Source organism: Pseudorasbora parva, chromosome 4, assembly GCF_024679245.1.
Source record: "Pseudorasbora parva isolate DD20220531a chromosome 4, ASM2467924v1, whole genome shotgun sequence".
Classification (NCBI taxonomy): Eukaryota; Metazoa; Chordata; class Actinopteri; order Cypriniformes; family Gobionidae; genus Pseudorasbora; species Pseudorasbora parva.
Genome location: NC_090175.1, coordinates 4,314,706 through 4,341,083, shown reverse-complemented (window position 1 = coordinate 4,341,083; position 26,378 = coordinate 4,314,706). Strand labels below are relative to the sequence as shown.

The 26,378-nt window shown below is 42.2% G+C and overlaps 2 protein-coding genes and 1 pseudogene across 2 annotated transcripts in view; 2 read left to right on the top strand and 1 right to left on the bottom strand.

Annotated features, from left to right (window-relative positions):
• LOC137072674 (polymeric immunoglobulin receptor-like) overlaps positions 1-4,662 on the top strand; it is a 42,913-nt gene extending 38,251 nt beyond the window's left edge. The window contains exons 8-9 of the mRNA XM_067440586.1: positions 1,778-1,864; positions 2,587-4,662. Coding sequence (XP_067296687.1) covers positions 1,778-1,863 — 86 coding nt within the window. The 3' untranslated portion in view covers position 1,864; positions 2,587-4,662. The remainder of the gene's footprint in view (positions 1-1,777; positions 1,865-2,586) is intronic.
• On the bottom strand, positions 2,968-3,084 carry LOC137074235 (5S ribosomal RNA; annotated as a pseudogene).
• Positions 4,663-10,631: 5,969 nt separating the features above from the next.
• On the top strand, positions 10,632-19,402 carry LOC137073727 (polymeric immunoglobulin receptor-like). The gene is made up of 5 exons (XM_067442432.1): positions 10,632-10,767; positions 16,515-16,850; positions 17,111-17,437; positions 19,064-19,201; positions 19,290-19,402. The coding sequence occupies exons 1-5, from the start codon at positions 10,632-10,634 to the stop codon at positions 19,400-19,402; spliced, it is 1,050 nt and encodes a 349-aa protein (XP_067298533.1).
• The last annotated feature ends 6,976 nt before the right edge of the window (positions 19,403-26,378 follow it).

Below are 26,378 nucleotides of genomic sequence, written 5' to 3'. Positions count from 1 at the left end.
GTTACGTTGACACGCACCACCTACCTAAGCATTGTTACAGACCATTTACAGCCTTTTATGGAAATGGTATTCCCTGTTGGCTGTAGCTCTTCCAGCAGGATAATGCTCCTGACACAAAGCACAAATGATTCAGGAATGGTTTGAGAAGCACACGAACGAGTTTGAGGCATTGATTAGGCCTCCAAATTTCCCAAATCTCAATCCTGTCGAGCATCTGTGGGATGTGCTGAACAAACAAGTTTGATCCATGGAGGCCACACCTCGCAACTTACAGGACTTAAAGGATCTTCTGCTAATATATTGGTGCCAGATACCACAGCACACCTTGTGGGGTCTAGTGGAGTTCATGCCTCAATGGGTCAGGGCTGGCAGCAAAATGGGGACCAACACAACCTCTTCAGTGTATATCTTTCAATAGTACAATTATAGGCCTAACATAGCCTATTGAATTGATGGATATGTCTTATTCTTTGGTGTATATGTCTCAACTTAATGTTTCTATGTAAACATCCTATGTAAACACTAGACAGACATTGCTCCTCGTTTTTCTATTCCACCTTCCTAGTGTCTTGCGCATGCGATTTACAATGGCATGTGAAGTTAAGAGAACTTTTAAAATGGTTTCGAGACTATGTACTAATTTCCATTAGCCTAGAAATCTAGACGCACCCTAGCGGCAGCAAATCTAATCTGCCCGCGAGTGTCGTCTAGCAACTCTCAATACCGTTCTGAGCTGTAATCGCCAAACTCTGGTCGGGCCAATCACATCGTGTATAGAGTCGGTGGGTGGAGTTTAATATAATGAGGGCCGAGTTGCGTTTGCATGCATCTAGTAAACACGGAAACTGGCGAACGTTGGTCTTTCGAATCAGCTTTGACCGCGACTCTGGAAGACTTGGAGTTAAGCTTTTCTCTGAGAAAAGAACAAAAAACGGCACTGAAGTCATTCTTAAAAAGGGAAGATGTGTTCGGAGTTTTGCTGACCGGATACGGCAAATGTTTAATCTATCAACAAGCTCTGTTTCACCTTCGTTGCTCTGGTTGGTTGTAGCGCTATCCTATCGCGTGCAGAGGAAGTTTGAAAGACAACCGTTTATCCCACCCCTCGAATTGAGCTGTCAATGGTGAGTTTCCAGACCAAACATCTTGATGTGGGTCTGGCTTGTCAGGCTAAATTTCCATTCCATTTTAAAAGAAAATGCGCTCAATTGGCCTCTTACACGTTCATTCAGCTTACCGAATGTTTAAAGGATATTTTTTTACGTGATGCTGTTTAAATGACCTGCTGTTGAGCAGTATCTGCTGGGACTGTCAGTTGGTAGGATCAACAAACCATTATTAATTACAAAGAGCTGATGAGGTAATAATAAAGATATGTTTACATAATTGAGAACTAATGTCTACATGATGTTTTTAGAGTCCTTGTTAGCGCCACCTCCAATGCCGTAGATACAGAGTATGACCAGTTACATTTGGTGCCGTGACCCGAATGGGAGTGAGGTTTAGGGGGGTCAGTAAAGGAATCAAGCTAGTAAGAGCTGTGTGTGTAAACGTCACTTGCCTGATCTCAAGAGGCGTTAGAGACTGCAGTCTTTAGGGTCCTTGTGAGCAAGCCCACCTCCCATGCCAAATACACTGGTTTGAATCCCTTTCAGAGCAGTTTCATTAGGACCGGCTACATATATTTGCCATGAATGTCACATATTTACTCTCTCTTTATCTTTAAATCCATATGAATACATCCCTGTTTCACCCAAATGTGTTTGTGTGTTTTCAGATTTCTTCTTGATCAACATTATTTCCATGTGTTCAACTTTGCTGCTGATTGGAGGATTTACGGTGACTGAGTGTTTATTAAGATGAGGTGATGCTGTCCTTCACACACACACACACACACACACGCACACACACACACACACACACACACACACACACACACACACACACACACACACACACACACACACATACATACACACACACACACACACAACATATGCACAGTCGCACACACCAATGACTAGGAGCCAGAGCGATGGCAAACGGACTACTTCAAAGGTAGCTTTCACAAACTGGAAGTATAAACACTACTTTTCCCTCGTTGAGGTGAAAGGTAAGAATGTTTATGTAACATGCACATCGGTAGCAAGTAATTCTAATATAATGAAGCACCTCACATCGTCACATGCCGCCACAAAATGATTGGCTAAGAACCCAGGTGAGGTGATAATGTGAGCTCCACTACCAAATGAGTAGTATAGTACTGACTATATTTACACTATAGTACTGATAATATTTACAATAATGTATTGACTTTGATATGTGTCTCTTACATTATCCCACAGCAACATTACAATAGTGTAGATTAGCGTACAATGTTTTATAATAATAATTTATTCTGTTTAGTGTCCAAATCATTAATTTAACATTTAATATTGGGGGGCATCCAAGTTATTCAACATATTTGAACATTTTAATTAAAAAAGTAACAAAGTAGTTACTTTCCCAGGTAATTAGATACTTTTATAATGATGTAACTCAGTTACTATTTGTGACTAATTTGATTAATTTGTTACATTTATATAGCACTTTTCTAGACACTCAAAGCGCTATACATAGACGGGGGAATCTCCTCAACCTCCACCAATGAGCAGCATCCACCTGGATGATGCGACGGCAGCCATATTGCTCCAGAAGGCCCATCACACACCAGCTGATTGGTGGAGAGGAGACCGAGTGATGAAGCCAATCAGGATAGGGGGAATATTAGAGGCCATGATGGACAGGGGCCATTGGGCAAATTTGGCCAGGGATTTTTAACGACCACAAAGAGTCGGGACCTCGGTTTAACGTCTCATCCGAAAGACGGTGCTCTTTGACAGTATAGTGTCCCCATCACTATACTGGGGTGTTAGGACCCACACAGACCACAGGGTGAGCGCCCCCTGCTGGCCTCACTAACACCTCTACCAGCAGCTACCTGGTTTTCCCAGTTGGTCTCCCATCCAGGTACTGACCAGGCTCAGCCCTGCTTAGCTTCAGTGGGAAACCAGTCTTGGGCTACAGGGTGATATGGCTGCTGGTTAAGTATAACTAGTAACTATAACTAATTACTTTTTTAAAGTGACATGCCCAACACTGATTATAATTATTAAAGACTAACCCAAACCCTAAAATAAAGGGATGTTTATGTATAGTCTTTTTACCAAATGCCTTCACAGGATGTTTTTGTCAGATCATCTCACTGTTGTTCAGACCTTAAGGTCATCATTGGACGAGACTCAGTAAAGCAGTGAATGTGTTTTCATTCACTGAAGTTCTTGTGTTTCTCATTTGTAAGGTACATTCTGCACATCATATTTTTATCGTCTTTAATCTCATATGAAGGTTGCATGTTCTTGAGCAGATTCAGGAGTAGATCTGCTTTAGTCCTCTACTCCTACAATCCCCTCTGATGGCTTCAAATGGAGATCCGTGAATGTGTGATTTATAGAACTACACTTTGTATGACAAGGCCTTGAATTTAAGCATTATTATTAATATTACCAGTTTTGTATTATTAAAAGTTTTTCAAAATGTAAAAAAGGCTTTGAATCTCTTTTTGCCATGAGGTGTTTCATGAGCACTGTGGAGTCGGTGTTTGCATGCATTTACCGACCATCTCAAAGCCACAGAGCGCTGGTGAAGGTACAGGCTCTAATTTTAGCTCTTTTCTGTGAACATTAAACAGACGTGTTCAGGAAACCCACAGAGACACATGAGACTGAACAGAGAGACAAAGACGATGAGCATTATTAAAGGCTGAAAAAGTTATCCATGTGTGATTTACACATCATACTTTTAACAACACAATACAATTAACTCAGAATATCCTATAAATGTTGAAAGAATGGAAACGAAGTTCACTTTAAATCATAACTCCTCCCTTATAGTTGATGTGTTTAGTGTATAGAGTTGAACAGATTACTCAAACCATATTCTACACGGTGTAGATGTGAGTTGGTTTGCAGTGCTGCAGGGGTTTATCAGGTTCTGCAGGGCTATTCATTCTGTGGTTAGAGAGCTAAAAGGGAAACTGCCTCTCTCGTGGTTTTCTTTTGCTCTTTCTCTTTATATTCTTTTAGTCAAACTAAGAAGCCCTTCAGCTTCTGCAGGTGTGACACAAACAGGAAATGCTTTCTTCAGCAATGATGGACAGACTTTCCACTTCATACAATGCTACACTTGATTATTATTTTATTTTTACCTTTTCCTCTCCCTGTAGGATTCATTTACTGGTAAAGTGTTTTTTTAATGGTTTAGTCTTTTATTAGCATGGATATTAAATTATCCTGTGAATCTCTTTGAGTTTTGTTTGTCCTGTCCGTCCTGTTCATCAGATGAATAATTGAAACCTCCAGCTCCATCTGGTGACAAATGTTAGTAATTCCCTCTTAGATGTCTTGGTTTTATTGATTTGAGATTTTGTGTGTTATGATAGCTAAGAGGCTGGTGAGCTTTAATTCATATGATTTTAATTCTGTATAAACTGTTTCAACTTGTTAGCGTTAAAATGAAGGAGTCTAGAGGATTGAGGGTTTTTGATTAATGGGCTTCTTTATAATTTTATGACATTAAAAAGAGTATTTTTCATCACTAGATGCCATTGTTGGACGTTTAACAGTTCTGTCATTAAACATTTGTCAAATATTAAATGTCTTCTTAAGTTTGAAATGATACATTAACAATTTTTTTCTGTTTTTTTAACCGTTCACTGACCACTGTCGCACATCTACCGCGTCATCACAACAGTGTTGAGCTTTGTTTTGCACAGAGCATGAAAGAAAACGTGGAGGGGATTTTAGTGTATTACAGCCAATATCGAGATTCATCACCCCATCAACGCCCAAAATAGAACTGTTTAATGCAAAATCCCTCACAAATAAATAATCTTTCATCCAAGATCACATCATGGCTAAGGGATTAGACCTCATGTGTATAATAGAAACATGGCATCAGCCTGCGGTTAACACAGCACACTGTCAAAAAAAAGATTACAAAATTGTACCTTTTAAGGTACAAGTGGCTGTCACCGGGGTGGTACACTGTAAAAAAATACCCATCAAATTTACGGTAAAAAACCGGCAGCTCTGGTTGCCAGAACTTTTCCGTAAAAAATACGGCAGTAACGTTTTAGGTTTTACGGGAAAACAGCATATAATTTAAAGGTTTATAATGCGGTAATTACGGTTAATACTGGTTTATTTTACAGTTAAAAACCCTATAATTTGAAAGTTTATATAGAAATAATTATGTGTACACAGTACACTATAAAACAATAATGGTAAAAAAAAAAATATTGAACCGAAATATTAAATGACCAACTTTCAATTGAAACAATTGAAATGCTAATATCTGTTATTTTCCTTTTATATAATTTGACAATCACCAATTATAGTGGTGATGAGAATCACATGATGAATCAAAGCTCATCACACGCAGCTTTTGGAGGGACAATATTAACATATAGAAGGTGCACACACAAACACTAAACACCAAACACCATCATGGTAACACACATGATGTTTTAAAAATGCAATAAACATTAATTTAACAACATTAGATGTAACATAAAACCTTAATGTACATAAGTGATTAGAAAAAACTAAGAAGAAACATAGTTAATTTAATGAAAATGCATCAAATACGAAGTGTCACACGGGGAATTCTGGGAATGTCAATTTACGTTTTTTCACTGTTAATTACACAATGACCTGTTCTTTTTCACTTCGAAAAATTGTAAATTTAACGGTATTTTACTGTAAAATAAAATAAAATGTATAAACCTTTAAATTATACTGTTTTTAACTGTAAAATAAATGTTTTTTAACCGTAATTATTACATTATAAACCTTTAAATTATATGCTGCTGTCCCGTAAAACCTTAAACGTTACTGCCGTATTTTTTACGGTAAAGTTCTGGCAACCACAGCTGCCGGTTTTTTACCGTAAATTTTATGGGGATCTTTTTTACAGTGTACACTGTAAAAAAAACTACAAAAAACTGTTATTTTTACAGGAAAATGCTGGCAGCTGTGGTTACCAGAGAATTATGAATCTATGCGCACTATGAAATTCAAAATTAAGTCTGTGGTTAGAGGAGGCACAGTTTTTTTTTTTTTTTTTTTATTAAAAATAAATAGAAATCCAGTAAGTATTACATTAAAATGTAAAGCATAAGATTTATGTATGTAAACTGCATATACATTTTCAATGCATTTGGATTATTTTTACATAGACAAATTAATAAACTAAAGATGATTGATATGCCAGTTATACGTAAATGAAACAGTTAGGAATTATGTAAAAGTACGCAGAAAAACACCCATGTTAAATTAACACTTCCTAGTGTTCATGTGTGTGCTCACTACTGAGTTAAAGTACCATTGAAGCAGTGTTGAAGTTAATGAGATAATTAATTGATGATTGAGCATTAATGATGAACATCTGATGATAATGAACAGAATCACTGAAGGAAAGAGAAACACGAGAACTACAGCTGACTTCAGCCACAGCTTTAGATGAAATCAACTGAAGATAAAAGAAGACATTAAATCTCTGAAGATCCCATCAGAGGATTAAACAACTCCACAAACAACATTACCAGCTTCATGCATTACTAACCAGACTGATTTTATTGTTGTAATTTATGGTTTAAATAAAATAATAGTTTTATTTGAAGTCACCATGATGGTGAGCAGTGTTTGCTTTAGCTGGGCTCTTGACCCTCCAACATTAGTTTTCTGGCTGCTTTAACTGTGTTTGTAAAGCACTTTTGTTATGGCATGGAAAGTCAAAAACCATGGCCAGGTGATTTGGCTCTTTAATGATGATTATATAATCATCATGTAGTGGCTGAATCACTGAGCTCATTCAGATTTTAATGCTCTGATTATAGAGGTAATGTGTTAATTGTGTAGTATGCGTAATAAAAGCCATGTGGTTTACATTATAAACTCATGCATCGCTGTGGCAATCAAACAACTTGCAGGATCCAAATGCATGGAACATTTATATGCAATACAAATACATGTTTAGACATTTTTTAAATGCATAAACGTGTAAAGTGACTTACATTTTTAAGATTAACAAAAAATTCAAAAAATTGTAATTGTCAACAATATTTGCATGTCAAATTAAAAAACTAGTTTTTACAGTATTTTCTCAAAAAACGTACAGGTTTTTAATACCAGTATTTGTAGTTTTATCAAATAAAATGTTATTATAATCACATGTTGTAAATATAACAAAATATTCTGTTTAATAGTTTACAAAATGTCACTGTGATTCAAACAAAAAATATATGCTTTTGGGTTTTCTATAATTTTCTTTTGGGATTTTACATTGTTTTTCTGTAAATTTCACGGGCATAAGGTTGCAGTTATTCACCGTATATAGTAAGGAAACTTTGTGTTAACCAAATAACAGTTTTTAACTGTAGCATTTTTACAACCTTTGACCGTTAAAATCACGATCATTTTTTACAGTGTACCCTTAAGGGTACATTTTTGTACCTCTAAGTCAGGGATAGGCAAGTTCAGTCCTAGAGTTTTGATATCCTCCAGAGTTTATCTCCAACCCTTCTAAGCCACCACATTATAAAACTTGTCTCCCAGCATGCATTGCTGCATTAAGTATGTCACCATTGTTGAGATTCATGTGCTGATTCTTGATATCTGTGTGCATCTATGCGCAGTTCCCCCTTTATAATTTTTAAAACATCTGATCTGTGGCAAGCAAGTATTGTTGGTGAATATTATTTATTATTATTTTTATTCAGTGATGAGTTTAGTCAAATATGTTTCTAATTTTTAATTTTGTTTTGAGCAATTATGTGTTTTGTTTATGCTGATACAAAAACCACAAACTTACTTAAAAGTCAAACTGCCCAACTAAAGGAAATACTGATCACCATAATGGTGACCAAACTTTTTCAATAAAACATAACAATCTAAGCCTGTTAATTCTCAATAAGAGCTTCTATAGACGTCTTTCAGGGTTGGATCCAAACTCTGCAGGACAGCGGCTCACTATAACCGAACTGAGGAAAACAATGTCATAATTGTACCGTAAGGACCAATTGAGTACCTTTAAAGGTACAATTATACGTTTTGTTCCGCAAGGAACAAAATTGTACCTCCACTGTACCTTTTTTTCTGAGAGTGCACTAAATGAAGCCTGTCCCCCTGGTTACAGCTACCTTGAGAAAGCCCATTACACTGGTTGTGGTGGTGGCTTAACTGCAATTCATAGACAAACATTGGAGCTGTCTCTTCTCCGTTTGCCTACTGTGTGATCATTTCAATACCTTGCTTTTAAATGTAAACCCCTTTTTCCTTGACAGTACTCCTTGTTTATCAGCCCCCTTAAAACAAATTCAGTTTTTTTTATCGCTTAGATGCATGACTTTCTTACAACACTCTTCTTCTGCCAACATTTTAATATTAGGAGATTTTAATATTATATATGTAGATACCCCCTCCTGCCATCTGGCAGCTGAATTTCTGCAATTATTGGACTGTCTCAATCTCTAACAGCATGTGGATGTCCCCACTCATTCTAGGTTGCACACTCTGGACTTGGTCATTTCCAACTCTCCTCATTTTAGAAAACTTCCGACCACCAGGCCATCTCAATGGATTTGTCACACCCCTCTTCCAATACCAAAGATTCCCATCAAATTTCCTTCAGGAACCTGAAAAATAATAACTTACACACATTAACTATAGACCTCCATTAACTCTCCTCAGCTGATCTTTCCTCAGACACAGACTCAGTTTTATTACAATCTCTGAGCAACATTCCAAATCTCCACGCTCCTGTTAAAACTAGAATGGTCACCTTCTCACGCTCAGCCCCCTGCTACACCAGTGAACTCCGGAGGATGAAGATGGTTGGGGGTGTACTTTAGAGAGTTCTTGAGCTCTAAGGACTCACTGTTCATAGGCAAGCCTATAGGGAGCATCAGAAGGTCTATGCAAGGTCCTTGAGAGATGCTCAGTCAAGTTCTTCTCTTGCATCATTAGCAATAAACATGGAATTTGCAAGAAGCTTTTCTACACTATAAATCACATCCTCAAACTCCAATCTCACTCTCTTTCAGAAGCAACAGTTGAGAAAAAGTTCATGACCTTTTTTAGGGAAAAAGTTGACACCATCCACTTTCACCAATATAGCACCTCCGCTCAGTCTGGTTTCCGCACCGGACACAGTACAGAAACAGTTTTGGTCAAGGTCACATCAGCCCTGAAACTTAGAGGATGCATGACCTTTTATAGATCAAAAGCTCAAGGGAAAGTTGATTTCTCAATTCAAGTGTAAGTATGAGGTAGTTAAACATGTAGTTTACATCAGTCTCAAGTTCCCTTTCGGGGAACTCGAGCTGCGTCGAAACGCTGTGAGAACGCCTCTGCGTTAATGCGTCGTGAAGCGCCTGTAGAACCATTCCATCGAAAAAAGATCGATCGTCGGCGTAATGACGTCATCGACCGGAAGCTATAAAACGTCCGTGAAAACAAACAGGAACTAGCTTCTGAGCCTTCAGCAAGCGATCTGTGTGAACCTGTCTGTCTATTTGGTGTTTTTGTCTGTCTATTTGCAAGAGTTTTTCCACCTTTTTGTTAAATATTCCCATATTTACAAAAAAAGAGAAAATAAATAGATAGATTATGGCGAGTGAAAGCAGTAACTTTAAGAGGTGTGTTCATCCCTGCCCACGCTACATCACGAGCGGGGATACACACTCTCTTTGTGTAGCCTGCTTGGGAGCGCAGCATGCCCAGGCAGCCCTCGAGGGGGCTGCTTGCGAGCACTGTGAGCGATTGCCATTAAGAACGCTGCGCTCCCGCCGGGCATTCTTCTAGGAGGGTGCCTCGGCTCGTGTTCCCCGCGGCTCTGGTCCCGCTGCCGCCGAGGCGGAGCGAAGGCTGCAGTCGTGGGGATCACAACTGGATGTTGCAGAGGGGTTAGAGACGGGCGCTGCCTTATCTCTGCCCTCACCTGCTCCATCCAGCGGCTCTTCTCGGGGCATGGAAGCACGCATGGCGGTTTCTTCCCCCCCGAGAGAGTCGCCGGTACTTCATCTGTCCAGCTCTGAGGAGGTGGACGTTGAAAGTATCGATACTGAAGACTCGCCACTTCAGTCCCCTGCTAGTGAGGAGCTAGTTGAGGTTTTGACGCGAGCAGTGGCCAGATTAAACATCGACTGGCCCACTGAAAGATCTGAGGCAGGGAGAAAACGTCATAGCAAGCTAGACGAACGCTTCCTGCCATCTCGCGCTTCAGAACCTCAGCGGCGGGGCCTGCCGTTCTTCCACGACTTGCACACCGAGGTGGCAAGATCGTGGAGGAGACCGGCATCATATCGTGTCTTCAGCCTGCAGACTTCGGTCTACAGCAACATCTGCGGGCTGAGACAGTATGGTTATGGGGCGATGCCAAAGGTCGAAGAGACGCTCGCGAGCCATCTCTCACCTTCTTCGGCATCGTCCCTTAAGGCCCCGACTTTACCCACCAGACCATTAAAAACAACGTCGGCGCTGGTGGGTAAAGCGTACTCGGCAGCGGGTCAGGCGGCTGCATGCTTGCACACGATGGCTATCGTGCAGGCATACCAGGCTGACCTGCTGAGGGATCTGGATAGTAGTGATGCTGTGGGGGGAGATATTGTTGCTGAGCTAAGAACTTCAGCTGATTTAGCTCTCCGGGCCACCAAGGAGACGGCCAGATGTGTTGGCCGCTCCATGGCAGCATTGGTGGCTACGGAGAGGCATTTATGGTTGAACCCCACAGATATCAAGGAGAGGGAGAAAGCCTTTCTGCTTGATGCGCCGCTTTCTCCTGGAGGCCTCTTCGGGGACGCAGTCCACACTGTCACCGAGAGGTTCCAGGAGTCGAAAAAGCAAGCTGCGGCGCTCAAGCAGTTCCTCCCTCTCCGGGTCCAGGTCCCTGGGGCTGCTGCTGATACCACCAAGCAGCCCAAACCGAGTACGAGCTCCTCACACAGGGCTCAGCAAAAGCAGAGCGTCGCTGCCCGAGCTCCCCCTCAGCGTGGGGACGAGGGGCGGCGCTCTCAGACGAGGCCTTCGAGGGGCAGGGCTGATCTGCGGACAGTCCTGATCGCCAAGAAGGCCTCGTCGAAGCGTTCCTGACGCCAGAAGCGTCAGGACGCTGAGGGTGGTTCCCCCCGTAGGGAAACGGTGTTTACCCCTGCTAACGGTACCCGTTTCCCTACGGCACCCTCGGGGGGCCGCGCTGCCAACCCCGCCGCAATGCCGGGGCGCAGTCGGTCTCCGCGGGCCACCCGAGGGTGGTCCGCACCCCCTTCGGGGGGCCCCCGAGCAGTCAAGTCAGTTGTTCCCTGCCGGTCCACCGCTTCAGGGCACTGTGCTTGTTGCTCAAAATACACCAGAGGCCAGCCTCGAGAGGCTGGTTCCCTTAGTAGATTTTCTAGACGAGTGGAAACGTCTATCAAATATATCTCATTGGGTCCTGCAGATAGTAGAAAGGGGGTACGCCATTCAATTCAGAAGTCGGCCACCTCCTTTCTGCGGTGTCCTACCTACAGAGGTGGGCCCGGAGCAGGCTCTGGTAATGGCACAGGAAGTAGAGACACTCCTGCAAAAAGGGGCTATAGAGAGGGTTCCCCCTCCCAGCAGGGAGTCGGGCTTTTACAGCCGTTACTTCATCGTGCCGAAGAAGGATGGGGGCTTACGCCCGATATTAGATCTGCGGCTATTGAATCGCTCGGTGGCCAAGCTCAAATTCAAGATGCTTACACTCAGACAGATTGTAGCGCAGGTCAAATCGGAGGATTGGTTTGTCACCATAGACCTCAAAGATGCGTATTTTCATGTCTCCATCCTTCCACATCACAGGAAGTTCCTGAGGTTTGCCTTCGGGGGAGAGGCATACCAATATCGTGTACTTCCCTTCGGTCTAGCACTGTCACCCCGCACGTTCACCAAGTGTGTGGATGCAGCTCTGGCGCCGCTGCGTCTGCAGGGCATCCGCATTCTGAACTATATCGACGACTGGCTGATTCTAGCGAATACAGAGCAGATGGCGGTTCAGCATCGAGATGCTGTTCTCGCCCATATGTCGAAGCTGGGGTTGAGGCTGAACGCCAAGAAGAGTGTGCTTTCTCCGGCTCAGAGAACCACTTTTCTGGGTGTGAACTGGGACTCGGTAATTATGCGGGCGCAATTATCGCCAACACGCATAGCATCGATCCTGGCAGCCGCCAAAGAACAGAAGCTAGGCCGAGCCGTCACTGTGAAACAGTTCCAGAAACTGTTAGGTCTCATGGCAGCAGCGTCCAACGTGATACCTTTTGGCCTACTGTACATGAGGCCACTGCAGTGGTGGCTCAAAACAAAAGGGTTCTCCCCGAGGGGAAATCCGCTCCGCACGATCAAAGTCACGCGGCGATGCCTACGTGCTCTGGTCATGTGGAAAAACCCGAGGTTTTTATTTTAGGGTCCCGTGTTGGGGGCTCATGTTCGTCGCGTAACGCTAACGACAGATGCCTCTCTCACGGGCTGGGGGGCGACCATGAGTGGTCGCTCGTCCCAGGGTCTATGGCAGGAACATCAGCGGCACTGGCACATAAATCGGCTAGAGATGCTCGCAGTGTTTCTTGCATTGAAACAGTTCCTGCCCGACCTCAGGGGCCACCACGTACTAGTCAGGACAGACAACACGTCCGTGGTCGCCTATATAAATCACCAGGGGGGTCTGAGGTCTCGTCCGTTGGACAAATTGGCACATCGGATCCTCCTGTGGGCCCAAGGGAAATTGCTGTCAATCAGGGCAGTATATATCCCGGGGGCCCTGAATCAGGAAGCAGACAGCCTGTCGAGACAGGGGCCGAGGCCCGGGGAATGGAGACTCCACCCAGAGGTGGTGGAGCTCCTTTGGAAGGTTTATGGGAAAGCAGAGATAGACCTGTTTGCTTCGGCGGAGAATTCTCACTGCCCGCAGTGGTTTTCTCTGACCCATCCGGCCCCGCTGGGGCTGGATGCCATGGTACAGGAGTGGCCGAGGCTGCCTCTGTACGCCTTCCCCCCGATTGTCTTGCTTCCAGGAGTTCTGGAGAGGGTACGCCGGGACGGGGCCCAGGTACTTCTAGTGGCTCCGAACTGGCCGACCCGAGTATGGTTTTCGGACCTGATATCTCTCCTGGAAGGCTCTCCGATGGAGATTCCGACCAGGAGGGATCTACTCTCTCAGGCGGGCGGGAGATTCCTGCACCCACGCCCGGAGATGTGGAAACTGTGGGCCTGGCCTCTGAGGGGGCTAGGCTCATAGAGGAGGGTCTCTCGGCCGAGGTCGTAGAGACCATCCTACACTCCAGAGCTCCGTCCACAAGGAAGCTGTAGGCTTTGAAATGGAGACTTTTCTCAGCATGGTGCAGAGAACGCCAGTGGGACCCAGTTAACTGCCCGGTCGGTACAGTGCTGGAGTTCCTGCAGGCAAGGTTCTCGGCAGGGTTGACCCCCTCCACACTAAAGGTGTACGTGGCGTCCTTGGGTGCCTTCCACGTCCCTTTCAGTGGAGTGTCTTTGGGAAGACACCCTCTAATTACACGCTTCTTTCGTGGCACTTTAAGGTTGAGGCCAGTTATGCACTCGAGGGTCCCAGCATGGGACTTGGCCATTGTTCTGAGGGGCTTGTCCGGACCACCGTTCGAACCTCTGGAGGAGGTTTCGGACAAGTTCCTCACCTTAAAAACCATCTTCCTGTTGGCCATTTCGTCTCTTAAAAGAATAGGAGATATTCAGTCCCTGTCAGTAGGGCCCTCATGTCTAGAGTTTGCGCCAGGGATGGTGAAAGCATTTCTGCATCCCAGGCCGGGTTATGTCCCCAAGGTTCCTACGAGCCCACGGGGCCCCATCACTCTACAAGCCTTCTGTCCTCCTCCGTTTATGACGTCAGACCAGGAAAGGTTAAATCTGCTGTGTCCTGTGAGGGCACTGGATACATATGTCCACAGAGCTGCCCTGTGGAGAAAATCTGAACAGTTATTTGTCTGTTTTGGACCCCCTAAGAAGGGGGCTCCAGTATCCAAGCAGAGGATGAGCAAGTGGGTGGCCGAGGCCATCTCACTTGCTTATGAAGCTGCCGGGCAGCCATCTCCACTGGCTGTCCGGGCGCACTCAACCAGGGGTATGGCTGCTTCTAAAGCACTCTTGTCGGGGGCTTCCCTCCACGATATCTGCAACGCGGCCGGATGGTCGTCTCCGTCTACCTTCGTCAGGTTCTACGAACTAGACCTGGCATCTACAGTAGGGGCACAGGTTCTCTCGTAACCGTGTGCGCTTCGGCTTCACACATACGAGACACTTGGTCCTATGGCGATGTGGGTATAAGCGTTCTCACAGCGTTTCGACGCAGCTCGAGTTCCCCGAAAGGGAACGTCTCAGGTTACGTATGTAACCCTAGTTCCCTGAGGGAACGAGACGCTGCGTCGCTCTGCCATACTCCCGGCGTGTCCGTGATCACTTACTTCAGGCTTTATCAGAAGTTAGTTCCTGTTTGTTTTCACGGACGTTTTATAGCTTCCGGTCGATGACGTCATCACGCCGACGATCGATCTTTTTTCCGATGGAATGGTTCTACAGGCGCTTCACGACGCATTAACGCAGAGGCGTTCTCGCAGCGTTTCGACGCAGCGTCTCGTTCCCTCAGGGAACTAGGGTTACATACGTAACCTGAGACGTTTTCCAAACATAGTTGTGAATGGATTTGGATAAATCCTTTTGGTCTTTCTTTGTTTCACCCACTACTGCTGAGGTCCTGAGGAATGTTTATGGCCTTGACAAACCAGGACATTAGGGATCAGTCTCAGTGGGTGAAGGGCAGAAACTGCATGTGGACCAATGTGACATCAAAACTCTGGCCAGTTGATAATACCTAGAATATCAAAATCAACTGCAGGTGGTCGATCCTTTACCTATTTAAATGACATCTTGCATGGTACCCAAAAATGTTGAATATTCTGATTTAATATGATTTCTGCCCTGTAAGGTTGCCAGAATAATAATCTTACACGGTGTGTTAATAGGCCAGAGGAGAACTGGCACCCCGACTGAGTCTGGTTTCTCCCCAGGTTTATTTTTCTCCATCATGCCCTGATGGAGTTTTGGTTCCTTTGGTCGCCTTTGGCTTGGCTTGCTCAGTTGGGGACACTAAAGTTTAGATCTAAGTTATTCAACTAAATATCCAAATAAAATTACTTTAGTAGGTCTTAATTATTTTTTAAACTATAATACTGATCTGCCAACATTGTCGCTCTATGATAAATTAAAATAAGCTGATAACATCACAGTTTTCTTCAGAACGACTGTACAGCCTAATCTGGTTTTGTTGCAGTATTGTCCTGTTTAAGACTGTGAAGCTGCGTTGACACAATCGTGATTGTAAAAGCGCTATCTAATAAAGTTGACTTGACACTCTTTTAAAGTTAAAGCTGAAACATCACAAGTGACTCAATATCTATGGTTCCAGCTCTGAATTAATTTAATTTAAATATGGTTCAGTGTTAAAAGCTCTTCATATAAAGACATCATTGATGTCACATGTAAAATTGCATGACACGTTTCATCAGAATGAAGACTTGAGCTCTGAACATGAGCAGTGACTGTCATCAGGAGATCAGAATGATCAACGGACGACTTCTCTTCAGCTTCAGCTGTATTTGGCACTCTTTCGTGGTTTGTGGTTTCCTGCAGGTTTAATCTGATGTTTTTGTGTTCCTGTGGAGACCTGATTAATTGAAGGAGTAAAAGAGTCAAACAAAGATAAAACTCACCAGACGGATGAACAGATTCATTTATTTTGTATTTAATGATATTATATTTAACTTATAGTGGTGATATTAAGTAATTAAATGGCAAATATAAATCGAACTGAAAGATATAGTTTATGTGTATTTATGACATAAATGATGTTTGGATGATTATTAAAAGTCAGATCTTAAAGTTGTATTTATATACCAGTAATATATAATAATTTATATACTGGTAATGCATTTATGCATTATATACATGCATTTAAAGTAAACATGTGAACCGATGCTGTCACTTCCATCTTTATTAATCTCTCTCTCTCTCTCTCTCTCTCTCTCTCTCTCTCTCTCTCTCTCTCTCTCTCTCTCTCTCTCTCTCTCTCAGAGGAAGTGGGCGTCTCTGCCACAATCAGCACTTAATGTTAAACATGTAACCAGGAAAGAAACAGTCAAAGCTCATCTGAACACACATCGAGAGCTTCAGAAGAACTGAATCTACTGACATCAGAGAAGATCATTTAATAAGAGAGAAAAATGAAGATCATCTGGACTTTCGCTCTGATGATGATTCCTGGTGAGGATCTGAACTCAGAGTAAATCACTAAAACATATAAAGATATTTGAAAGTTAATTTCTGTTCAGTCTTATGAATATGTTAGTCTTGTATTAAGATGATGGTTTGTTGTAGGTGTCGTGAGCTTCAGTGTGATGGGATATTCAGGAGGCGGAGTCACGATCAAATGCAGATATGATAAACGATATTCAGCATATATAAAGTATTTTTGTAAAGGAAAGAAGCCAAATATGCTACAGATTGGATGGTGCTCTGACCTCATCAAGACTGATATTAAAGATAAATGGGCTCATTCTGGAAGATTCTCTCTGTATGACAACACAAGATCAGAAGTCCTCACTGTGACCATCAGAGATCTGAGGCAAGAGGATTCTGGGACGTACCAGTGTGCAGTTGATAGACGAGCTCTAGGAGATCTCTACACTGAAGTGAAGCTGAAGGTTATAACAGGTGAGTAACTGAGAGCCTCAAACCCATGACGATCTCCACAACATCATGATACTCAACACTGACTGTAATTACTGCCGTTCACACGTCTCACTCATAACAGACGCCATCAATAAACTTTTTATCTCCTGATCTAACATTTACACTCATAATCTGGACCTGCTTTCATTACTTCACTTTCAGTCAGTCATGCATTATTGGACAGAATCATGAATATATCTGCTCATTGTAACATTGCTGCTCTTTATTTGGATCTCAAACAGATGATTGTTGTGTGAAGAGCATCAGTCTATCAGCGGCTGCAGGAGGATCTGTGAACATCAGCTGCAAATACCCACAATCCCACAGGAGTGATGTGAAGTTTCTCTGCTGGAGATCTGGAGCTGATCTCTGTGCTGAAGAGACGTCTGTGAAGGAGAGCAGAAGATGGAGGAGTGAGGGAAAGATCCAGCTGTATGATGACAGAGAAGAGCAGCTCCTGACGGGAAGCATCAGTCGTGTGACTGAACAAGATTCAGAATACTGGTGTGGAGTTCAGTCTGATCAAGGACACAAGAGCTTCATCACACGAGTGCGGATCACTGTTACAGGTACACAGGGTTTTCTATTATGTGATAATCATAATGTAACTGTCACAAGTGTGTGGTATAGCAGAGATGAGAAGATCCAGGCCTTCCAAATAGATAGGCTTTATTCTAATAAACATTAACCAGAGCACCAAACACCATTAATATAATGTGAGACCGGACAATGAGTGACGGAACAAGAGGAACTTTAGTACAATAATGTGGATGAGTGACATAAGGATGAGCAAACACAGCTGAACAGAACTAGAATAACGAGGGTAACCAAGGAAACAGAGAAAGTGGCAAGAAAAAGAGCAAAGGAACATGACATTGAAGGAAAACAAAACCAAAACAGACTGGACAGTAACCGTGTGTCTTGCATCACATTGCTTGACTGTGCAAAGAGAGGGGCGTACCAGGCTTATTCTATTCTTGTAGGTTCACAAAGGATTATTTTAGTATAAAAGTAGCATGCTGTCTGTAAAAGCAAAGTCACAAGCCACAGTTTAAAAGAGGAAGTGTTCTTATAAAAGTGAGCTGCGGCATTACTTCCGTCTCTGCAGTTAAAAGTGTTTTGGGTAGATCTATGGTCCTGTTCTGCAGATGCATCGGTCAGTGTTTGTATTTGTGATAGTTTTATTCTTCATTTCATTTATGCAGACTGTAATTGGTTCATTTGAAACATCTTGAGTTGTTCAGACGTTGTTGTCCTGCTCTGGTACATTCATATTCTCATTTCCTACAGCTTGAGGAAACCCTGCTATAGATTGTGTTGTAGATCAACCATTGATGGAGATACCGATCTACATTACTTTTTTGTCTTGGGAAGAGCTACAGCGGTGTGTGTGTGTGTGTGTGGGCATATTTTTGTGACATATTAGGACACGAATGTTTATAACGAGATAGGTATGACAAGGAGAGGGTGAAATATGCTTTGTGTGTGTGTGTGTGTGTGTGTGTGATGGGTAGGTTTAGGGGTAGAGGCAGTGTGTGTGTGTGTGTGTGTGTGTGTGTGTGTGTGTGTGTGTGTGTGTGTGTGTGTGTGTGTGTGTGTGTGTGTGTGTGTGTGAGATGGGTAGGTTTAGGGGCAGGGGCAGTGTAAGGGGATAGAAAATACGGTTTGTACAGTATAAAAAACATTACGCCTATGGAGATTCCCCATATGTCACAAAAACAAACGTGTGTGTGTGTGTGTGTACACTCAGGAACTGGACATATGAACAAAGTGTGAATATTTGTGTGGTAATTTGGTCTTATACTATAGTGTTTGGTTGCAGCATTGCTGTGGCACATTTGTATACCGCATTACTCCAGTGTTGTTTCTCATTTGGATAGCATACACTACAGGTGCAGTTATCAGTATTTCTGTTAGTCCACTTTACCACACTTGTGCTACAGTTAAGGGTAAAGTTAAAAAAGCCCTGTAACTTTGGTCCTTCATTTGTGCTTATTTATATTATTAAAAATTGAGAAAACTTGCATATAAACATGTATTTATAAATGCCTGAACATATTTTGTGCTGTGCATCAGAAAACATGAATTCTGTGTAGTGGAATGGCCTCAGTGACCATTAAAAAACATGATGTCAATCTCTGTCTGGGGTGAAAGAAAAGAATGAAATAAATCTCTCTATTTTATTGATGTTTTAGATTTAAGTGTTCCAGAAACAACATCATCATCATCATCATCATCATCATCATCATCATCATCATCGTTATCATCATCATCATCACCACCATCATCCTCTTCATCTAACATCACATCAGCGTCTCCTAATATGCCAAAAGGTGCCCTTGTGCTGAAATATAATCATACAACATGATATTAAACTCAGATTATCATATTCTATGATTATTAATATCTCTTGTTTTTTAGGCTCTTCTCTGCTCGTCCCTCTTGTTCTGGTTCTTCTGGTTCTCATCATCGCTGAACTTTTATTACTATTTCTTTATAAGAAGAATCAGTCTCAAGGTAAAACTCATTCTTAATCAGAACATGATCAGAGATTCAGATTTAGGTTATTTTCAGGCCCTTAAAATTAAAATCTTTTTTCCATAAGTGATTAATAAAAAAATAAAAACGTGAGTCACTTACATGCATATTTCCCCTTGTTTTAATCTGTCCCTTTACTACTTTGAGTTATTATGACTTTGGGGAAAGATAATTTCAAGTGTCTAGTTTAAAATAAGACCAAATTTATGGATATAGACCAAAGGGTTTAAGAGCTGCAGACATTTTTATTTGGGTATGTTGTTGTTTTTTTTAATTCTCAAAAAAGGGGCGAGAATTAAGAGGTTCAAGCAACCGTATGTAAGAAATGTATTTCAATTAATCATAAAACGGCCCTGATCTGTCACTAGACATTAAGAAATGATGTTCATTTCGAATACTTATATCACTGACACCAGTAGTCCGGCCAGAATATTGTCATTTAAACGTTGTTGTTGCAGCTCTCAAATGATGTTGATGATGACATGGTGTGTTTTGGCCTGAAGCTCCGCCCTCCACCTATCGACCAATCACAAAGTCAATAGTGTTTCGGCATCCGGGTTGCCAGTTCTGCTCTAGTTACCACAGCTGCAGCTACAAACGTACTAGATCGTCTCTTGACATGAGGGTCATTTACCTGTAACACTCTCACTAGCTCGCCTCCGTTACACTATCATGACAGATATATTTCAGAACCAGCCGCTATCAAAACAATCTGGCTGCGGGCCGCCAGTTGTCGACCACTGATGTAGGACATCAATGTTGAAATGTGTTATAATGTCATTATTAATTTAGGACAATTGTTTTTATCAGGCGGTGATTCATCATCTCAGACTGGACCAGGAAAACATGAAGTGGTGAGTCCAGTTACTCTATAAAATGTTGATTTTTATTCATAATGATATTAATGTCTGAAGACTTCCATCCTGATGATCTTCAGAGCTGTAAATCATTTATCTGTCTCTCCTCAGGTTTCTGACACTGGTTGTGATTATGCAAATATTAAAGTCACTCACAAACAATTATCCACAAACCCCTCTGATTCTTCTGACGCTGTTTATTCCACGGCTCAATTACCCACAAACCCCTCTGATTCTTCTGACGCTGTTTATTCCACGGCTCAATTACCCACAAGCCCCTCTGATTCTTCTGATGCTGTTTATTCCACTGCTCAATTACCCACAAACCCCTCTGATTCTTCTGATGCTGTTTATTCCACTGCTCAATTACCCACAAACCCCTCTGATTCTTCTAAATGCATTGATGCTACAGTAGATAAATCCACTGGTGACTCTCAGTGCTGCATCACATCTGCTGAGGATCTGAATTACGCAGTGGTAAATTTCCTCAAGACATCGGACTGTCCTGACAGTGACAGTATCAGGAATAATCAGGATTACAGTGAATACGCTGCTGTCAATCATCTCAGTGCTTGACAAGCCACAGCAGAATATAAATGAACTGAACTTTTTTATCACCTTGTCTTTGGCATTAAGTCTGTGTGTTTGGTATTTTTATTACTAATAATAATAGGTCATGTACGCAACAGAGCTTCTGCTGCCATGTCAATCCCAGAACAAGCAGTTATTGATCTGGATACCCTGGAATGGACTCCCACCCCTAGACTTTCTCCGGCCCCATCGATCACACCTGGCTTGTTGTGCACTCAGGTTTCGACCAGTTTCCTGGCCTTTCCTCCTCTGCTAGTGCAGTCCGGTCTCACAACACGCCTCCTCTGCGGATCCTTGTCTGCTACCCAGGCTTTGACTCCTTCACTTGTTCCATCCAGCTTCCTGGCTCTGCTGCCTCCATCCCTGCGGATTCACTGTGGTCCCTCATCCCTAAAACTCTGCCTTTGTTTGTTATTACCTTGACTTCACCACAGGCTTCCGGGTATGTGAGTGTGGTGAAGACAGCGCCCCCTTAAGTGGGGTCTGAAACTTGGTCTATAAATCAAACACAATTGCCCGTACATTTATAAAACTCGGTACACATATAGAGCTCATCAGGCTGAAGAACATTCATGCTCTAAGTTATTTGTCAGCCCAACAGGAAATGAGCTATTATGGGTTGTTCGGAAAATACATGCTCTGGAATTTAATATACTCCTCCTAGACGATTCACCCGATCAGCACCAAACTCAGTCAGCATGAAGTCAAGACACCGAGGATGCTAATTTGCTAGCAACTTTTTGATATCTCAAACGGTAAGGCAGTGGCAAGTAGACACATTTATGGTGAGGAAAGGGAAACAGGAAGTGTGTTATAACTTCTGCATACATTGATTCATTTTGATGAAACTTCAGCTGTATGTTCGTTGTAAGAGGCCGATCACATGGATATGAATTTTAAGAGTCAAAGTTATAGCGCCACCAACTGGCAGCAGGAAGTGCGTCACTTTCACAAATGCTTTAAATCACCATCTTATTTTCATCCGATTTACTTCAAACTTCATCAGTATAATGTCAAAACACGGCAGATATAGACATATGAATGGATTCCTGATATTTGAAATATTGTTGTCAAGGCAACGTGTCAAAGTCTTATAATATTTTTGGGTGTTTTTGAGACTCTTACTGTCCAGAAGATGCAAGTAAATAAAGCCCTACATTTTAGCCCTAGCCCGACGGGCCCCAACTTATTTACGCCCCTAGGGCCGGGCTTTGGGCCAATTTTCCCATTGTAGTTCACATGCGGGCTGGGCCTCGGGCCTGTTTTAGGCCCCTCTTTCTTTTTATATTTTAGACATTAATTAAAAGAAAATATGAAAAGTGTATGATGGCAAAATAAACATAGGAATAAGTTTTATAACTTAAACCTATCACATGGCACATGACTGACACACGATCACGATGACAATCTGCACGCATGCGCACACAGCATGTTTCCCGCAGACCACGATTTATCTCACACGCAATGGAGAACAATAAGCAAAAAATCATCAATGGCGAACTTAAAACTGTGAAAAACGCCAGAGGAACGCCAAACTTCTGGGCTGTTTTTCACATAGTGACAACCTTAACTGACGAGTCAATGCACAGTGCACAATTTGCAATGCTGTGCTCAGCTACGATAGTAAGAAGACAGGATCATCTCGTTTACAAAGACATTTTGAGCGTGGAGGATGTAGCGGTAGCGGGCCAACCAGCAGCAGCAAACAACAAATGAGTGTGAGTGATTTCCTTGCCAAACCAACTCCTTCTACGGTGAAATCACTAATAACAGCTAAATGTGTGAATTTCTGTTGTATGGACATTCGGCCATTTGAAACGATAGCAGGGAACGGTTTCATTCAGTTAGCGGAAGAGCTGACAAATGTAGGTGCAGCCCACGGCCGTCTGTCAGCTACAAGTTTACTACCTGACCCCACCACAATTTCCTGAAAGTGCAAAGAAATGGCGACTGCTAAAAGAGGGCACGTGGTTGAAGAGATCAAGGGTGTCATGTGGACAGATGATCACCGTAAAATAAGCTACATGTCTATCACATGTCACTATGTCACACCAGAATATGACATGAAGAGCAGAGTACTCACCACAACAAGCTTCTCAAACGAGGCAAAAACAGCAGACAACATCCGAAAAGAGTTGCAACAGCAATTAGTCTCAGTCCTTGGATTTGGTGCGTCCGTGATGAATAATGTTGTCTGGGTAACAGATCAGGGTGCTAATAAGGTTGCTGCTTTCCGCCCATCCCGCCGCTTGGACTATCAAGATCACTTGTACAACACTCCGGCATGCCTTGAGCCCAGATGAGCTTGCAGAGACAGTCCCAGAAGTGGCAGAGACCCTGCAGGCTGCCAAGGCTTTAGTCCGATATTTAAAGCAGTTAGGTCTAACAAGCCGGTTGTCAAAAACTGTCAAACAGATGGCGGACACCCGATATAGCACCCTGGAGTTAATTGAATCAGTCTACGCTGAGTTACATGAGATTCTTCAGAGCCGTGGTGAGACCCAGCGACTACACAATGTGTACCTAGATGTGCTGGCCTTCCTGGTGCAATTTCTGGGCCCGTTCTACGACGCACAAAGGGAGTTGAAGGGGGATAAATACCCAACACGAAACCTTGTCGTGCCTTGGTTACACAAACTGAAACATCATTGCCAGCCAGATGTGTCGGACACTTTTTCACAAGCAATCATCTGCCAACGACACCTTGAGTGGATAATCAAGAAAGTCCACCTCCAGCCACTTCACAAACTGGCCATATTCTTATGGCCGAAGTTCAGTCAGTTAAGGATGTTCACTAACGCAGAGAGGGATGACATCCTTCAGATGGCCAAACGTCAGATAGCCCGCTTCAGAGAGGAGGAGACGGCAGTGCAAAGGGCGGATCAACCAGCCGGGGAGATAGATTTTCTTTGATGAGTTATTAATTATTATTATTATTGTTATTATTTCTCTTTAAATGACTGTATTAATTAATCATAGCCTACTTGGCCTACATAATAATTATAATTATGATGATTGATGCAGCGGCGGACACAGCTGTGTCTGCACTTGTTGCTGTGGGCCACACAGCAAAGAAGAGAGCGCTGGCCGAGTTTGGAGAAGAGTGGGAAACCATTGTAGAGCAGGAGGATGATAATGATGAAGTATAGCATTACATGCGCCTCAATCCCAACATGGAAGGTGATGTGCTGCGTTGGTGGAAACAACACGAGACCGTGCTACCCGCACCTAGTGTTCCCGCAAGCAGCAGTAGCAGCAAGCGCGTCTTCAGCGCAGCTGGAAGAATTATAGAAGAAGTGAGAACTGGATTAAAACCTTCCACTGTGGACGCTGTGCTTTTTCTCCACGATGCTCTGTAAGAGACTGTTCTAGCCATGTTAGGAGGATGTCTTGTCTTGTTTTTGGACTTTATTTTCATTAGTCTAACTGTTGGAAACTATTGGAAATAAGAATATACATTTTCTGTAGTGAAGGTTTAATTTTTTGAGGTAAGATAACCTGCATGTTTGTTTTTTAATTTATTTTATTTTATTTGTTTAGATAGCCCGTTTTGTTTGAGAGCGCCGCTGCGACTGAGCAGCCGAGCAGCCTGACTCAGCTTTTCAAAAATGCCGTTTTACTGTGGTTGTTATAATAAAAATTTAATCAAACTGTCTGTGTGATATGCTTGAAGTGTTTTATATTTATGATTTTATTGTAGGCGAGTCAAGTGTTGATTTAAAAGGCTAAATTGATCAAACTACGATGGTTAATTCGCAGTTTGCCGCTTGGTCGTCATATAAAAAAATAAAAATAAAAAATAAAAACTTTAATTTAACAAATGAAAATTGCTCTGAAAATTAATCTAAATTAAATTAATAAAGAAACGAAACATAACAACTTTTCCATTGGAAACAAAACTGAACTATATTAATGGCTGCAATAGTATAAGGGCAGGCTGTGTAAAGCGGAAAAAAACGGGCTCTATTCGGACTCGGGCTGAGAATTCTGATGAGCTGTCGGACACGGGCCGGGCTAGGGCCTGAGTGTCTCGGGCCAGGGCCGGGCTCAGGCCTAGATTTAAAGCCCGTGCAGGGCTCTACAAGTAAAGACTCAGAAATGGGTGTGGTAGAGGGGCTCAGTAGCGCCATCTTTTGTCCAAAGTGTGTGTGTGGGGGGGTTACTTTTATCTTCAGTCACCAAACTCGGTATTTATATTGTAATTTTCGAGCCGGACAACTTTCTAATTTACAGTCATTAGCTTTGACCAACAGGAAGTCAGATCATTTGTTTTGAATCTGAAAAAAAATTATAAACAGGCTCTGGGTTTTACGTTCTCCTCATAGCCGATTCATTCAATCTCCTCCAAACTCAGACAGCATGAAGTAAATATAAGGAAGATGCTAAAATCCAAACAGATATTGGATATATCAAACGTTGTTGCCATAGTGAATGATTAAAACAGCACAAAAAATATAAACAAATTGTCTCATATCTTGTAAAATCATTGTTTGATTTAAATTAAATTAAGATTTTATGTTCGGTAATGGAACCTGGATGAGTTTAAAATTAATAAACAATTTTTCAGATCAATATATTTATTTTATTTAATAAATTTAATCTATATTTCAAGAGTCCTACACGCTCTCCCTTCAGTCATCAATAGAGGGCAGTATTGTATAAGTTTTCAAGCAAAAAAAAAAAACTTCCCTCTGTGTGTGTGTTTGTACATGTTTTACAAGCCTGATGAAGTCTTCAACCTGAATTTACTCATGGGGACTCGTGTCACTGTGGGTACCTAAATTGAGGTCTCAATAGGTAAAAAAAAGGTAGGCTTATTTTTTTAGGACAGGGGCAATGTAAGGGGATAAAATGTACAGTTTGTACGGTATAAACACCATTACGTCTATGTACGTCTATACCTTCAGCAAACTACAGCATTCTGATGGTGTAAAGTTTAAATCATACATACATACAAATTTGTGTGACAATAAAATTAATCAATATTTAAATTACATTATGGGTGTGGCTTGTGGTCATAGTGTCACCAGATGCTGCGGGAAATGTGGTATATTCAATTTACAAATTTAAAAAAAATAATCTCCTGTTGAAATGCTGATGCCACCTGGGTAACGGTGCCACAGGCTTGGGCCCGCCATCGCTGCTTGCAGCATTATTATTATTATTATTGCCTTTTCATGCACTTATTGTGTATGAAATGTGAATCACTCTCTTTCACAGTTAAAGCTGAAGCCTCGAGGGTGACTCAATATCTGTGGTTACAGCCCTGAATTACATTTAAATGCTGTTCAATGTTAAAAGCTCTTCATATAAAGAGATTATTTGTTTCATATAGGATATTATAATTATATGACACATTTCATCAGAATGAAGCCTTGAACTCTGAACATGAGCAGTGACTGTCATCAGGAGATTAGACTGATCAACAGACACTCTCAGTCCTCGAGAGTTTCTCTCTTCAGCTTCAGCTGTATTTAGCACACTTTCGTGGTTTGTGGTTTCCTGCAGGTTTAATCTGATGTTT

Bases quoted from the DNA above. Each gene is read 5' to 3' on its own strand.
- LOC137073727 (XM_067442432.1), top strand. From the start codon at position 10,632: ATGGCTATCGTGCAGGCATACCAGGCTGACCTGCTGAGGGATCTGGAT. The intron at 16,851-17,110 runs GTGAGTAACTGA...GATCTCAAACAG, and splicing joins GAAGCTGAAGGTTATAACAG to ATGATTGTTGTGTGAAGAGC. The intron at 17,438-19,063 runs GTACACAGGGTT...TTGATGTTTTAG, and splicing joins AGTGCGGATCACTGTTACAG to ATTTAAGTGTTCCAGAAACA.